Source organism: Euprymna scolopes, chromosome 2, assembly GCF_053919585.1.
Source record: "Euprymna scolopes isolate OS-2025 chromosome 2, ASM5391958v1, whole genome shotgun sequence".
NCBI classification, from domain to species: domain Eukaryota; kingdom Metazoa; phylum Mollusca; class Cephalopoda; order Sepiida; family Sepiolidae; genus Euprymna; species Euprymna scolopes.
In genome coordinates this window covers 139,108,326-139,125,513 of record NC_136483.1, presented here as the reverse complement: position 1 = coordinate 139,125,513, position 17,188 = coordinate 139,108,326, and the positions used below count along the sequence as shown (strand labels likewise).

Genomic DNA, 17,188 nt, shown 5'->3' with positions numbered 1-17,188 from the left:
TGAGGAAAAAAGTCAGCAAAACGTTAAGTAAAAAAAAATATCTGAGAGAAACAGGGTAAAAAAAAAACGAAGAACATTGTCTGACAAAATTTGCTAGACTTAAGAAATAAATCAAAGATTCTCACTTACAATTGGACTTTATTATTTGTATTGAAAAATGTAGTACAATATTACTTTCTGAGTATTTATTAGTACTTATTAATTTATTTCATATGGGTTAGTTCTATATTTAAGATACAATGGACACTATTTTCATAGAAGTGTAAATAAACTCATATTTTGCTGTGTGTTATTAGTTGTACTGTTCCCCATTTTTTTTTTTTTCTATCCAGAAAAATATCAGCTTTATCAAAACGTATTTGTCGATGAAATTTCCACAGGCTCTGCTAGTTGATAAATAATCCGATAAACTTGGTGCAGTTTGTGTCCTCTCAATGTAAATACTCGTGATCAACTTAACAATCAGAAAATCCCCCTTTACTGTAGAGGTCCTTAAATGCTGGAAAATATCTACTCTAATAGCTTCTTTCCTGAAGATGGAGTTTTACTCCGAAATACATTTGTTATAAATTTCAAACAAGTAAAATATTTGTTTATTTTCCTAATATTACGTTGTGATTTGGCTTTCAAGCGCACTTGATGTGTATTTTATATATATATATATATATATATATATATATATATATACTAGCATATATATATATACTAGCATATATATATATACTAGCATATATATATATATATATATATATATATATATATATATATATATATATATATATATATATATATACTAGCAAAAGTACCCGTCGTTGACTGGGTTCAAAAACAGCCTACAGAAAATGGACTCTGATTTATGAAAGTATGATAGGTTATGAAAAGGACGGGTTGTAAAGAGATAGCTTCGAATTTGGGGGTCTCAAAACCAAAGCAAAATATGATGAAAGTAAAAATAAAATAGATAAACCCCATAATTTATAATACTATACCTGTTCACACTGAAACACTTATCACAGTATTCTGTGGATCTATATTTAAAAACCTTGTTAAACTTTGTGACATATTTCCATTCTATGGAGGTCATGCGCGAACGAACACCCCATAATTTTATTATACCATATTTCTTCAAACTGAAACATAATTATCAAAGTATACTTACGCAGATAGATATGAAAAGTCTTTATTAAAGTTTGTGCCTATTTCTATTCTATGGAGGCGAGGCGCGAACGCAGACCCCCACAATTTTATTATACCATCCCTATTTAAGTTAAAAATACTTATTAAAGTATTATTATATACATCTATATCAAAACCACTTGTAAACGTTTTTTTATTAATTTTAAATTTTTTTATTTCCATACTTTGTGGACCAGGCGCGTACGCAGATACCACCATTTTAATGAATTATCATTATGCCAGATCAAACAAGCCCATTCCTGTGTCTCGATATATCTTCTATCATTATATGTGATCAGTTTTCTATAATAGTCAACCTTATAGGAGCCTATTCGTACGTTCAGCTTTATATTCTCTCTCTCTCTCTCTATATATATATATATATATATATATATATATATATATATATAGTCATCCACATACAGTACTGTTTCGTTGTATCGCAAGTCATCAGTTCGGCTAGACTAGCATCTTTCCCTAGCGAGGGATCGAACCTACAACCATCGCGTTGCCAGTCGGCAGCTTCAACCACAGGACTATAGATCGGTGCGTTTGCCCATCGCTTTACTGTGCTCAAGCATAAACAAACAGACAGCGAGCCTCGCTTAATCGCTTAATAAGCAGCAGGTGAAATAAAGAAAAAGATAAGATCGATTTTTTAAGTGGAGGCTTATTGGAATGATGCAAAGCTCAACAAATTGTCTTGGAGCTTATATAGAGTATCAATAAAGTAAACAATGACAATATAAAAATATGTACTAATATATATATATATATATATATATATATATATATATATATATATATATATATATATATATATTGTTTCTAATAAGGGTGATACATCAATTACAGGTGTAAGGTAAGTATATATATATATATATATATATATATATATATATATATATATATATATATATATATATATATATATATATACTCGTTTGGATGCCCGGCGTTGCCTGGGTGTTTGGGAGGGGGTGTTGAGTAAAAAAAAAGTGTTAGTAGGCAGGCAGACTCGGACCCGTACCGCGAAGGGGGGAAAGAACGTGAAAAAAAAGTGACGTCTTTGCCATGACGTTTTTAATGGAAAAGTGACGTTCATCGCCAAACCGGAAGTGATGAAGATTTAAATTAAGGCTAGACAATCGAAAAGAGGGAATGACTTTCGAAAATATCGGTGAAAAAAAGCGACCCCTCCCTGTAGAGAAGTGGCCAGTTGAGGGTGAAGGACTTAATGTGTTTAGCCAACTTTTCGATGTTTGTCGTCCGAAGGGTCGATCTTCAAAACAATACCGATCTTGTGAAAATCCGTCGCCTATTGTCGAAAGTTTTATGCATACATACATACATACATACATACATACATAGTTACATACATACATACATTTAAATAGGCAGGTGACATTTATATTATAGACATCACGAGCCCTTTCATACAATTCTATAATGTTACCCCCGTGGATTAAATAAAGGGTTTTATTTAGAATTCTATGCAGATTTTCGAGTTCGACAGAAAGATTTCTGAGTTCACTTGAATAAGTTCAGAGGTTACATCAGCCGAAACGTTATGAAAATAACACTCAAGATGAGAACAGTAATCCAAATAATACGAATAATACAAAGTATATAAATTTATTTTGTAAAAAAAATAAATAAATAAATAAATAAATAAAAATAAAAAAGCTGTAAATACCCGGTGTTATCAGCGAGTCTTCCGTTTTTGTTACGTCTATTTTTTTTAACCAAATTATTTTTGTAAACAGTATTTTGAAAGTTATATTTAATTATTATGGTATTGTTTGGTCATTCATTTATTACTTGACTAACATTGTTATAAAACTATTTTTAACTTTATCAAGTTTTAATCTCTATTTATAAAATTATTGAATGTAAATAGCTTTCAAAGCTTTCAGGGGTTTAATACATGAGGATTTGTTGAGAATTTTAACGCCAGAAATCACTTTCTATAAATTAAATTCTAATGAAAAAAACTTGACCGACATAAATTATACATCAAAGTTTTTTTGTTTTTTTTTGTATACAAAAATAAAAAAAACAATAAAAAGACAATAAAAAACTATGTTTGTTTAAAAAAAAAAATGAAAAACAATATGGCCACTTGTTAGTAAAACATTGAATTGAACTTAATTTGCTTTTTATTGGCTTTAAAAAATAAGTTAGAATTTTGTGTCGGGACACGAAAAGCGATTTAAGACCAACAATAAATTCTGTTCAACATTTAGGAGATAAAAACAAAAGCCAAAATGGAAGAAATATTCCAAAGGTCACTGTATGACATAATAAAACCAAATCTTCACCGATGCTGACCTTCCAGGCTGTTTATATAACAATAGTCAGTGACGCCAGTACTTAGATAAGATTTATAAATATGTCAATAACAACCACAACCAACAGAAAAAAAAAGAATTATTATTTTAAACGAATAAAAATAGAATCATTTTAAATTGAAAATTATTTCAGACAAAACCACCCCTTCCCTCTCTAAAATGTATATATTTATTTAGTTTTAATTTTTCCCCTTCTTTTCTTTTACTTAGATTTATTCCACACACGTTGCCACTGAAAGGTAAGAAGCTGCTGAGTGATTATAGACTATATTTATAGGGACATCCAAGTGCAGTGAAACGTTTGTTCCTATTATATGTAAACTTCTGTAAGTTGCAATATTCAGAGAAACAGTGAGCAGGGAGGGAATTCCAAAGTCTAGCAATTCAGGAAAGAAGCTATTAAAGTAGACATTTTCCAGCATTTAAGGACCTCTACAGTAAAAGGGGGGGATTTTGCTGATTGTTAAGTTGATCAGGAGTATTTACATTGAGAGGACACAAACTGCACCAAGTTTATAGGATTATTTATCAACTAGCAGAGCCTGTGGAAATTTCATCAACAAATACGTTTTGATAAAGCTGAAATTTTTCTGGATAGCAAAAAACAAAAAAAATTGGGGAACAGTAAAACTAATAACACACAGCGAAATATGAGTTTATTTACACTTAAGCTTAACCATATTACTTTTTATGCTCGCATTTTTCTATTTTAATCCATGATTTTTCGAGGCTTCCAATAAATTCACTCGTTCTTTGTTTAATTTCAGTCTTATTTTTTGTCCCCATAAACATAACATACACATATGTAATAACAATGTACGACACTCGTCTGCTTTCAATAAAATCCCCTCGATTATCTCCTTTTCATTCTTTCATTCTGTTTATTTCACTTGTTACTTCTTATTTCGCGACAACAGTGAATTAGTAGCAACATGAGTTGATGAAGCGACGTGATTGCTTCTAGAAAGTGCGGACGATTCTAGTGATACATGGTTCTGAGCACCACTGATTGGACCAGAGTATTAAGAATTCATCGTTGTCGGATTTCTCTCATGGAGTTCCCACAACATGAAGAATCTAATCCTTCCTATTCGCTACTCTCCCCCAAGGAATCTATGTTCAATATAAAGGTAGAGTAAGAACTAAATATATTTAATTATTTAATTTTTTTGTATAATGTACGTTATTTGCCTTTTATAATTATTGTCAATTGAAAATCAATGTGTTAGTGATACTTTTAGTTTTAACGTTTTGTGTTAATGATGGATATGACGTTTCTGAATTTTTTAGATGAGGATTAGTTATTCGTATTATTTGAATTCATCGGACTACTGTTCTCATCTTGGGTGTAATTTTCACAACATTTAACCTCCGACCTTCTTTAGGTGTATCTAGTCGAACTCGGGAATGTTTCTGTCGAACTCGGGAATTTGGACGGAATTTCGAGCGAAACCCTTTATTTACATCGCGAAATTCCGTTCAAATTCCCGAGTTCGACAGAAACATTCCCGATAAATCTAAAGAAGGTCGGAGGTTATATCGACCAAAACGTTGTGAAAATCACACTCAAGATGAGAACAGTAGTCCGATGAATCCAAATAATACGAATAACGATGGATATGTTTGGAATATATGTTTAATACATAAACTATTAAATAAAATAACGTATATAAGTTATGGTTAGAGATATAATTGATGTTCATAATTAAAGGTAGAGTAAAAAGAACATATCCTTTTATTTCTATACTTTACATTGCTTATCTTTCAAAATTGGCAACTATACATAAATGGGTTAGCCGTAGTTTCGATCTTAACTTTTCGTTCTAATGAGATATATGTTTGGGAAATATGTTTAATATATGAGCTGTGAAATATAAAAATGTACATTTGGGAAATAATAAAATCCGACAAAACGCAACAAGTATGCACAAAGTCTTATTCGCACTTTAATAAGAAATGCATTTGCTTCTATTTATTTTATCTCCAGTCGTGCCAAATATCTGCCATTTTTTTTTTTTCAATTATACTTGATGACAATGCAGGTTGTAAGCCGCTACTTTTGTCCCACTACATTTCAATAATAAAGTTTGACGCGCGTTTCTCTGTATTCGGCACCACCCCAACATCCATCACTTAATTCTAAACCCATTTAATTATTCCTTTGTTGACATTTCATATTTTTAATTAAGCCGATTGTTCGAAGATAGGGTTAACGACAATGAACGCCATTTTGTCTTGTCACAAATGGCGATTGTGTCATCCTGTATAAAAATCATAAATGTGTTAAATAAAATTCATTAAGAATAATTCTTTTCAATTTGAATTCAAGAAAGGACAAAAGTAGAAAAGAAGAAAAAAAAACTAGAACAAAGAATTCATTTTTTTTTTTAATTTCTGTCTTTTGTTGTTATTATATTCTTTTCGGCCTTTTCAAAATTTGGAAATCATCACAAAAATGTCATTGTCACAAATTATCTGAAATGTGCAAATGGTGAAACCCTCGCTGTAGTCTTCTGGTGAATTCACGGTCAACAATGCAATCTGAGAAATCTCTTCCGTGGTTGATTCTTCCTTTATTTGGATATTATTAATAATACTAAACCAACTCCTTTTGTGGGTCCGTTCTTTTTCACTTTTTTGAAGTGTGTCAACTGATTGCAGCTTCTAGCATTTATCCAACGACCAATATAAATTTAAACACAGAGAAAATGATAATTCACAATTCAAGAAGAAATGGCCATATTGGCTCGCGATTCCCGATGGTAAGCATTATACACATTTTTTGTTTTTTTTGGGGGGGTCACTTTTTGGCAAAGCGTTCTCTTAAGAATATCGGCATTTTGAACTTTCTTTGAACTGGAGTAATTTTGCTTGTGTTATGCTGATTAATCGGACTATTATTCTCATCTTGGGTGTTATTAGCACAACGTTTCGGTCGCTGCAACCTGCGACCTTCTTCGAGTGTTGAAAGAAAAAGAGGGTTGGCTTTGCATTACAAGTTTTTTTTCAGTTAATTTGTTATTTCCTTTTACTGCCTATTATTATTACAGTGTTACGTAATTTTCGATATTTAAAAAAAAAAATAAGCAGTATCGAGAAAGATATTTTTTAAAATATTCTTTTGCATTTAAATGCTACATTTCGCTTGCATAACCTTTGCGTTAAGTAAATTGCTGCTAAAAAGTAATTGAACAGCAACAATCCCTTTCTAAATCCTAAAAACTAAGAAAACAATACAACTTATTTATAGAAAGAACGTCTTGAAAAATAATTTATTGGAAAAAGGATGTTTTTATAAAAGTTATTGGATACATTAGCTGTTAGCCACCCCTCTCCTATGTTAAGAATGGCTTTCTAAATATATTTTAAGAAAAAGATTCGGAAGAGAAGATGAAAAAGTGCAAAAGAGAAGATGTCGTCGGCGGCCATATTGTCTATGAAAATTCAACAGCTTTTAAAAGGGATTGGATTTTTGTAGTGTCATAAAAAGCATTTAAAACATACTTAAAAACAGAAAAAACGATACAAGTAGTTTGAAAAGTAAATTTTATTGGCTATGATAACATTTATATATATATATGCTTTTTTTGTGTAAGTCTTATATTTCGCTAATACATAGCCTCATCAGAGTCGAAAGTCCGGTCCGTGAATTTCTTTTTCTTTTTCTTCATTTTGGTGTTATGGCGAAGAGACGAGAATTTACCAAAATGAAGAAAAAGAAAAGGAAATTCACGAACCGGACTTTCGATCCTGATGAGGCTATGTATTAGCGACATTTTCGTAAAATGAAATACACTATTTGTTGCCATCAACACCCTGTTTGAAGTCTTGATTTTGCTTCCACAGTATATATATATATATATATATATATATATATATATATATATAAAGTGAACGTGTCTTCTGTGTATCTGTGGGTATGTGTGTCTGTATACATTTCCCTACGCAATAACTCTGTCAATTTTAAGTCTAAAGACTTGAAATTTGATATACAGGTACTGAGATTTGGGAAAATCTTTGTGATCCGTTTTCGGCCAGTAATTTGGCTGTTAAGGGGTCAAAGTTCAAAGATTTGACTTTTGAGAACTCTACCAAACTCCTCCGACAATTTGGGGTCTAAACACTTGAAACTTTAGATATAGGTTCCTTGGACATGGATCTAACTTAATAACTTGATTTGAGCCCAAAACAATATATTATATATTATAGAGGTCAATGTTAAAAAAATTGACCATTTTTTTTTTTTTGCTCAACATACACCTACAAACATATATATATATATATATATATATATATATATATATATGTGTGTGTGTGTGTGTGTGTGTGTGTTTGTAGGTGTATGTTGAGCAAAAAAAATGGTCAATTTTTTAACATTGACCTCTATAATATATAATATATTGTTTTGGGCTCAAATCAAGTTATTAAGTTAGATCCATGTCCAAGGAACCTATATCTAAAGTTTCAAGTGTTTAGACCCAAAATTGTCGGAGGAGTTTGGTAGAGTTCTCAAAAGTCAAATCTTTGAACTTTGACCCCTTAACAGCCAAATTACTGGCTGAAAATTATTCCCAACTCACATTTGGGTAAAAATGCACTTTCGTAAAGGATTGAATTCATTTAAAACATATCGCTAAAACCAAAACAAAACAACATCTAAGTAAATCGCGATATATCCAGACAGTTGGCGAGATGGTCCAGGGGTAAGGGTTTAGGCTCATTACCGTTGGGTCCCGATTTCGAATCTCGCTAGATACATCCACTCTGACCATCTCGCCAACTGTCTGGATATATCGCGATTTACTTAGATGTTGTTTTGTTTTGGTTTTAGCGATATGTTTTGAATGAATTCAATCATTTACGAAAGTGCATTTTTACCCAAATGTGAGTTGGGAATAATTTTCCCTTTTAACCAATTTGGTACCCCACATGGGGAGCGGTATATATATTATTTTTAAAATGTAATTATCCACTGACACGTGTTTCATCGTCTACGACTCATCAGAGTGGCTGTATCTAGCGAGATTCGAAATCGGGACCCAACAGTAGCACCTTAAAGAAAATTTGACGTAAGCGAGAGCAACGCGGGTGTCTATGCATGCAGACGCACATATGCACATATATTTGCACGTCAGGGTGGGGATGTATGTGTACATGTGACCGTTTCTTTTAAGTATATATGTGTGTACGTGCGCATGTGTGTACCAGTCTCCGCGACCGCTAGCTAACTCTCTCCAAACAATTAACAACAAAATAAAAACTAAAAATAAATAAACCTAATCATAGCCCCCCCCCCCGCCCCCAAACGTAAGAGAACACCCAACAGGTCAAGACATACCAAGAAATCATCTCACCAACGAGACGCATAAAAACTTTAACATTAAGACTCGAATTTAAAAGTTACCCCCTTCCCCCCACCCCCACATATTCCCCTTCCCCTCCATGTATCCCTATGCCCTCAGCCACACCAGAAATGAACTTCCCAGACCCTCCCCCACAAGCTCCTTAAACCCCAAAACTGAAACATTACTGACATACCAAGCGCCCCCTCCCACCTTCCCCCCTTGTTCCCTTCCTCTCTTTCTTCCGCCCTCCTCGTACCCCCTTTCATCCCAAAATAGCGAACATTTCTGTAAAAGTCTGAGGAAGCTACAGACGGCAAAAAAAAAACGGCCGAGTAGCTGAAACAATAATGTAACTTAACAGAAAGATACGGTAATAAAAAATAAAACGTATATATATATATATATATATATATATATATATATATATATATATATATATATATATATATATATATATATATATATACTGCCAGCCGCTCGGCGTTGCCCGGTCGTAAAATACGCATAGATATATTTTAATTAATGCAGAATTCTTATTTGTTATAAACAAAAATTACGTAGTATTAAACGTAACGTTAAATTTCTAAAAAAAAAAAAAAAAAAAAATGAAGTTAAAAAAAAACAAAACAGAAACAAACGTGCATACGAGTCTTATGTTTTTTCTAAACAGTTCACTTCTTGGAAGTAAAAATAAAATACTCTAGCTAAGATCGGAACCAAAACCTAAAGACAATGAATGAAGTACGATAACCATTAGGCTAGCTTGACACGATTTTCTAGAGTGTTTTCAATTCTAGTTATTCTTAACATAAGAATCTGTAATGTGAACCATTCACGCATGAGCATCCGATGACTCCCACATCCCAATTTTTTTAATTTGGATCCTTAGCAGCCTTTTTCGGATGAAAATCGATTTAAAAGTTTTCCACGTGTCTGAATACCTATACTAAATTTCAAGTTTGTAGATAAAAACTTCGTAGACTATATTTAATTAATTTATTTTTATTTCGGACTATTAGTCTCATCTTTATTAGTTGTTGTTTTTCGATCTTTTTATTGGTTCACAACGTTTCAGCCAACTTCCTCTGGCCTTCGTCAGTAGACTATATTTGTTGAGAATTGGCCTCACACACATTCTCACTTATATATATATATATATATATATATATATATATATATATATATATAAGTTGAGCTATTTCGCACTAACATTGCTATTAAAAGCCCACTTTTCTATTTTAAAAGTAAATGCAACTTCCTTATATACATAGTTGTAAATATACCAGCAACTTAAAAAAAGATAACTAATTTACATATTCTCTTAAAAAACGAAATTGTATTAATTCATTGTTTGTCTTTTTTTTTCTTTTCTTTTTTTTTGATGATTAGTGTCATTACACTTTTGCGCACATCTTTTGTTCCTGTTTTCTATATTGTGTATAATTTCATAGCATTTGGAATGGCATTTAGAGTAAATCTCTGTCTATCTGCCTGTCCGTCTCTGGAACAGTCTCTACTAACCTACTCTGCCAAACTGTGGTCTACAGACTTGAGGGGGAGAGCTTGGGTCCGCAAGTATAAAAATAAAATAAAACACAAGGAAACAAAAGAAAACACAAACTCCGACATGTTGGTCGAGCAATGAGTGCGTGTGTGACGCCATCTAAAAAACTAACCTCTAAACGCTAACTTCTACATTTTAGTTTTCCTGTTGATGCCGTATCCGTCAGATGCCGTCAGCTTATCTCAGCCTGTTCAAGCTATCTCAATCTGGTCCAAGCCACAATTGTGTCACAATTGTTGTCACTTGTCCCACTAGACTCTCAGCTTTAACTGTCGTCAACCAGACAATCGTCAAATGGACTGTCGTAAAAATGCTGTAAAATACTAACCTTTGCAAACCATCGTCATAAAACAACTTTTCAATCCTAAATATATCTCAGGTCCTTTTGTTCTTGTTTTTTAATTGCAACCGTACCTAAAAAAAAAAAGCATCCACATGCTAACTCCCTGTTAGCCCTGTTGACCGACTCCCTGTTAATTCCTTTGCTCTAAATAATCACCCCACCTTAGCTCTCTTTTGTCTGCGTTAAGGGACAAATTTCAATCCATTGTCTACTGATAAACCCTATTTCCTATTTCTTTTGTTACCCGATAAACCTACTTCCTTTTCCTTTCCTCTCCTACTATCTAACAATTGGGAGGGGGCGTCGATAATATCGCATAAGTTTCGAATTTCTCGTTGCCAGTATTGTAGCCTTGCAGGCCGGTAATAATCAAAATAAACATGATAGTATAGTTAATAAAAAGTATATTAACCAAATGTATATTAAATAAGTACATGTCATGGTTTTGATTGGGGCATAAATGCCACGAATCGCTACCCAAAGGAAGTGTTCGATGTAACTACGTTTATAATCTCTGAGCAAGTCCATTATTCCAGAAATAGATATATCAGCTTACCCCAAAACACCCTGAAGCCTCAATGTTTTCTAATTCAACGAAATCATTTTCAGAAGCAAGATTGCACCTTTATAAATAGTAGTAAGTAGTGGAAATGAAAAACAAAACCTCTTTTACAAACAACAATGAAAATAGCAAAAAGTTGGGCAGTTCCTTAATAAGAAACATGAAGAGTTGAGAGTTTCTTGGACTGTTGGAAATTGGCTACCAGTTATTCTCGGATCGTCGATACTGGAGCGTCAAGGAGAGAGAGAGAGAGAGAGAGAGAGAGAGAGAGAGAGAGAGAGAGAGAGAGAGAGAGGGAGGGGGGATCTTTCTTCGATACTTGCCGGGTTCTCTCTACTGGCTGACCGTGATTCCCAAAGAAGTTAAACAAGTTCCTTAGGGGACAGATGAATCAGTGCGCCTTACAAGCATATTAGTCAGCGTGTGGCTGAATCGCTTGAAAGGGACATTGATTTGTGAGAGAAAACAAAACTTTATTCGTGACTGCTACACATTTTCTTTCTTTTTTTTTTTTCTTTTGTAGGATGAGAAACACAAGAGCAACGAGGTGTCACCGTTGATTGAAAAACGGACACAACTCGGTCAAAACCATTCAAAATGGAAGTTTAAGTTTGTTGAACCACTGCCAGTGATTTACATCGCCTCAGCCGCCATTCTAGAACCAGTTCTACAGCAATATGTCTACCTGCGGATCGCGGAGGAATTCGGCAACCAAAAGACAAATACATCGCAAGCTGATGAACTGTCGCAACTGTGCAGCACAAATAAATCGTCCCCGGCTTTCAAAATACAGCAAGCTACCCAAAGCGCTACATCGCAATTTCTGATGTATCTGACGATCGTCCAAGTCCTTCTCTGCTGTCCGACGCTTCTACTGCTCGGCTCCTTTATCAATCGACTTGGACGAAAGGTAGCCCTCTATATGACGTTTTCTTGCCGCCTGGTTTACGCAATTACGATCGCAAGCATTATAAGCTTTGACCTTCCGATCCAGATACTGTTTATAGGGGTTGCGATCGATGGTATCAGTGGTACAATGGAAGCGGCCATGATGGCTTTTAATACTTATATCGCCGATGTTACCCTACCGGGCAACCATCGTGCCTTTCGGATGATGGTATTGGAAGGCGTGCTTGGGATGACATCAGGAACGGCTACAATTGCAGCAGGGTTTTTGGTAACGAACACAAACTTTCTGGTCCCTATTTGTACAGTCTTGGCTCTGCTCATCGTAGGCTTAACATATCTGATATTCTTTCTCGAGGAAAGTTATGACCTAGCCGGTAACAACGAAGACACAAAATCGATCAGTTGTAATATTCTGAAGACGTCTTTGGAGCAATACATTTGGGACACGCCAGACAAGCGTAGGTCAAGACTTTTGCTGGCGCTCTTGGGTGGATTTTTTACCGCGCCAGCTCTGACGGCCACTTCTGATGTCCAAGTATTGTATGTACTCAATTCACCTTTCTGTTGGACTTCTGACCACATTGGAAATTTCTTGGCTGCGCAGATTTATTCGAGATGGCTGCTTGCATTAGTTTTGGTTAAATTCCTGCAGTGTTACCTTTCGGATATAGATATCGCTATTCTAGGAAATTTCTCAAGTTTCCTTGCTATTGTCATCTTGGCTTTTGCCAAAGATGATATCGTCATCTACATATGTGAGTATTAGCATTCTTATTTTAGAGAAAGAGAGAGGGGGGAGAGAGAGAGACAGACAGACAGACAGACAGACAGACAAACAAACAGACAGAGAGAGAGAGAGATGGGGAGAACTGCAATGTAAGAAACACAGATAGATAGACAGACAAACAGATAGATAGATAGATAGATAGATAGATAGAATTTTACTAGGTGAGAGAACGGACGTATATAGAGATCTGTGTGTGTATGTGTTTTGTGTGTGTGTGTGTGTGTGTGTGTGTGTGTGTGTGTGTGTGTGTGTGTGTGTGTGTGTGTGTGTGTCTGAGAGAGATGGGTGCGGAGTGAGGGACAGACAGAACTGTAATCTAAGAAAGAAAGATAACTACAGAGATAGCTGGAACTAGTGAGTAAGAGAGAAATAGTAGATAAAGAGAACTGTATTGCATATGTGCGTGAGAGAGATGAGTGAGAAATACAACTGCATCGTGTAAGAAATAGTATGAGAGAAAGATACCGTATATATATATATATATATATATATATATATATATATATATATATATATATATATATATATATATATATATATATAGTCTGGGTAGGTTTAAAAGTTAAAATAGAAAAAAAGTAGGTTTTAAAGGCGTTGAGTGAAATTTGAAAATCAAATAAGAGACGTGTTACAGCCAAATAACAACGCAAATTTAAAAAAAAAATTTAACCTTTATAAAATAAACGAATGTTTATTTTATAAAGAGAGAGATATATTTCGGAGATATACACTCCTTTTTCAATCTGTATATATATATTTTTTCCTCTTATTCTTCGTCATGATGTTTAATGGAAGAATTTTAAGTTAAGCCCACATTTAACACTTTAAAGCCAAATAACAACGCGATTTTTTTTTTAACACGTCTCTTATTTGATTTTCAAATTTCACTCAACGCCATTAATGGATAAACTTACCCAGACTTTCAAATCACGCGCGACCATGCGTAATTATCCGGCTACAGAAAAACCACAGCTAACATCAAGTGGACTTAACTTAAAATGTTTCTATTAAACATCATGACGAAGAATAAGAGGAATATATATATATATATATATATATATATATATATATATATATATATATATATATATATATATATATATAGATTGAAAAAGGAGTGTATATCTCCGAAATATATCTCTCTCTTTAAAAATAAACATTCGTTTATTTTTTAAAGGTTAAAAAAAAAAATTCGCGTTGTTATTTGGCTTTAAAGTGTTAAATGTAACACGCCTCTTATTTGATTATATATATATATATATATATATATATATATATATATATATATATATATATATATATATATTAAGTTGACAAGAAAGTTCTTTAATTTCAAATGATGTATTTTTAAATAAGTTTTCGTTATAATACCTTTACTTTATATATCATTTTAAAGAACGTTTTCTGCTGTGCTGTCTCTCTCTCTCTCTCTCTCTCTCTCTCTCTCTCTCTTTAATCGTTTAAATTATAATCGTTTTAAAACAATTATGTCTTCTTTTCAGAACGTTGACTACAGGATGGAAAAAAGCAAATTCGTACAATTTTCTTATTGCAATTAAAGCTAGGCCGAAAAGCCGCCGAAAAGCTGTCGAAACAGCTCGCGATATCAACAAGATGTTTGTTCCAGGAATTACTACTGAACGCACAGTACTATGCTGGTTTATGAAATTTTATGCTGGTTTATGAAATTTTATGGTGGCGACGAAAGTCTTGAAGATGATGAGCGTATGTTGACAACAATCAATTAAGAGCCTTAGTCGAAGCTAATTCACACACAATTGTTCGAGAACTTGCGTCTGAATTAGACATAATGTATACGACGATTTTCAACCACTTGAGAGAGATTGGGAAGACAAAAAAAGACTTGATAAATGTGTGCCTCACAAATTGAACGACAACCAAATAATTGCTGTTAAGAAATGTCACCTTCCTTTCTTTTACGTAACTAAAACAACCAGTTTCTCAACTAGTTTGTGACTTGCGATGAAAAGTGTTGTTTTTTTTTTATGATAGCCAGCGCCACTCAGCCTAGTGGTTAGACGCCAGCGAAGCTCCACGACACTTCCAGACGCCAGAGTTGCACAAAAAGAAGACTATACTGATTGTTTGGTGGTCTGCGATCGGTTTCATCCATTACAGTTTTTGAATGCAAGCGAAACCATTACGGCAGAAAAGTATTATCAACAAATGGATGAAATAAACTTTAACAATACCAAAAATTAGTCAACAGAATCGGCCCAATTCTCCTCCAAACCTAAACCGACCCTGCAGAAGTTGAACGAATTGGGCTATGAAACTCAACCCCATCCACCATACTCCCCCAGGCCTTTCACCTACTGACTACCACTTTTTCAAGAATCTCGACAACTTTCTGCATGAGAAATGCTTCAAAAACCTAAGTGATATCAAAAACGCCTTCAGCAACTTCATCGCCACCAGAATGCAAGATTTTTACGTTACTGGTATAAAACACTTGTTTTGCGTTGGCATAAGTCTACTGATTCTGATGATGCTTATTTCGATCAATAAATTTTTCTTTGAGCTATGTTCATCTGAATTTAAAAGTTAAACCGCGTAAGAACTATCTTGTCAACGATACAAGCAGTAGGAGAAAATCCCAGCAGAGGCCTCGAGTATTTAAAAAATTCAAAAATAAGAACGTAATTTCTATTTATATATGTGTTACAAAAGATCGCCTCCTGATTTGAAACCGACGGTACCAATGTTGTCCTGATAAATCACGTTAGTAAATAAATAAATTAGGAAAATAAATATTGTTAAATCCGAATCCCTTTGATATATGTTGAATTTCTTTCAGCTGCCTGCGCCGGGTTGTTTGCTTACGTTGCTCTTCCTAACATTCGTTCAGCAATGTCAAAGTTAGTGGAACCAGAAGAAATAGGTAAGTACGAAACCGGAATTTTATTCAGTTATATTTTGCATTAATCTATATAACGTTTTTTATTCATGTTAGATGCTGAACAAAATTTTTTTTTATTTAATACTAGCAGGACCTGTGTTCCGGCGTTGCCCGGGTGGAATATATAATAATGATTTAAATATCAACAAATAAGAGTGATTTAATAAAACCTCCTGTTCAAAATCAATATGCAAACATCAGGAAGTCTCATTAGATGTCCTGCTGGAATACTAGATCGATAGACAGCAGACTCAAGGCGTTTTCATGAATAGCAGCGATGAGGAAGTACTTGAAAAACTGTATGACACATAATTAAGAAAACAAACCTGCCAACGAAGTAGCACATGGCAAGACCTATTGTTTCGCTCATCTCTACAGCGATTGGTTAGAGCACAAATCTGTTTATAAGACTAGCGTAATTTGATTGTTTGCAGTCTTCTGCTGACATTGCTATATGTTCGATTAGTTACGAGGGCGTAAAAGTGTGGACACAAGTTGCAGCTCGTATAGCGACTTGCCATTTACAAAAAGAAACATCAGGCACTTTGGCATCGCTTTTGTAGAAGCCAACTAGTTTAAGGATTGACAGAAAGCCAGTATTACGGTTTCAAGTTATCGTCTCATTTTGGTAATCAATCACGACTACATCTATCGGCAGAGACAGTCATGTGACCAACACATCACGATCATGCATGCTAAAAATAGTAACAACATTTTTCAACAACTTAGAAAAAACACAAAAGTTACATTGTTATTTTGAAACAAGGTTAATACTTGCACAGGCAATAAACCCATCAGAATATTTTGCCTGTAAGAAATTCGACCTGTTTTTTATTTCTTGTTTTTTTTTTGTTTTTTTTTTTTTTTTTTGTTTAACGATCCAATTTCTGTAACGAGAACATCTGTCCATGAAGCCAGTGACTTCACAGCAAATCAGCAGTACGACTTAGGAACAAGGAGACTCCCAAGTCCCGACTTTGACGCACTTTGTCAAATTGTTGAGGCCAGCCGAGGGACTCAGCAGCAATAGTTCAAACAGCCCAGGGCTAACTATCAAACTCACTCTCTACTGCTGCCTGCTCTATGAGACTCCCTTTTACAGTCAGCAGTGTCCAATGGCCCCAGCTCATTCCAGTAGCCTCCAGCTCATTCCTGCAACTTCCTGTGGGGAAAATAGAAACGAACATACAAATGTTCTACCTATGAAGTGCCCACATGCCTGCCTGTCATG

General features: G+C 34.1%; 2 protein-coding genes across 6 annotated transcripts in view; one reads left to right on the top strand and one right to left on the bottom strand.

The window, feature by feature from the left end:
* LOC145296435 (lysosomal proton-coupled steroid conjugate and bile acid symporter SLC46A3-like) overlaps nt 1–14,010 on the bottom strand; it is a 54,754-nt gene extending 40,744 nt beyond the window's left edge. The window contains exons 1-2 of one of the 2 annotated variants that reach the window (XM_080142532.1): nt 13,952–14,010; nt 10,765–10,850 (exon numbers count right to left, since the gene is read on the bottom strand). The gene's annotated coding sequence lies outside the window, so the exon portion shown is untranslated. Of the gene's footprint in view, nt 1–2,872; nt 2,965–10,764; nt 10,851–13,951 lie in introns of those variants that run through there. The other variant, XM_080142533.1, reaches the window with a different exon arrangement.
* The window catches only part of LOC145296471 (lysosomal proton-coupled steroid conjugate and bile acid symporter SLC46A3-like), a 39,442-nt gene continuing 27,479 nt past the window's right edge, over nt 5,226–17,188 (top strand). The window contains exons 1-3 of one of the 4 annotated variants that reach the window (XM_080142538.1): nt 5,226–6,289; nt 11,865–13,005; nt 15,856–15,939. In XM_080142538.1, the coding sequence (XP_079998664.1) occupies nt 6,236–6,289; nt 11,865–13,005; nt 15,856–15,939 (1,279 nt within the window). In that variant the 5' untranslated portion in view covers nt 5,226–6,235. The remainder of the gene's footprint in view (nt 6,290–11,864; nt 13,006–15,855; nt 15,940–17,188) is intronic. The other 3 variants (XM_080142537.1, XM_080142536.1, XM_080142535.1) reach the window with 3 other exon arrangements.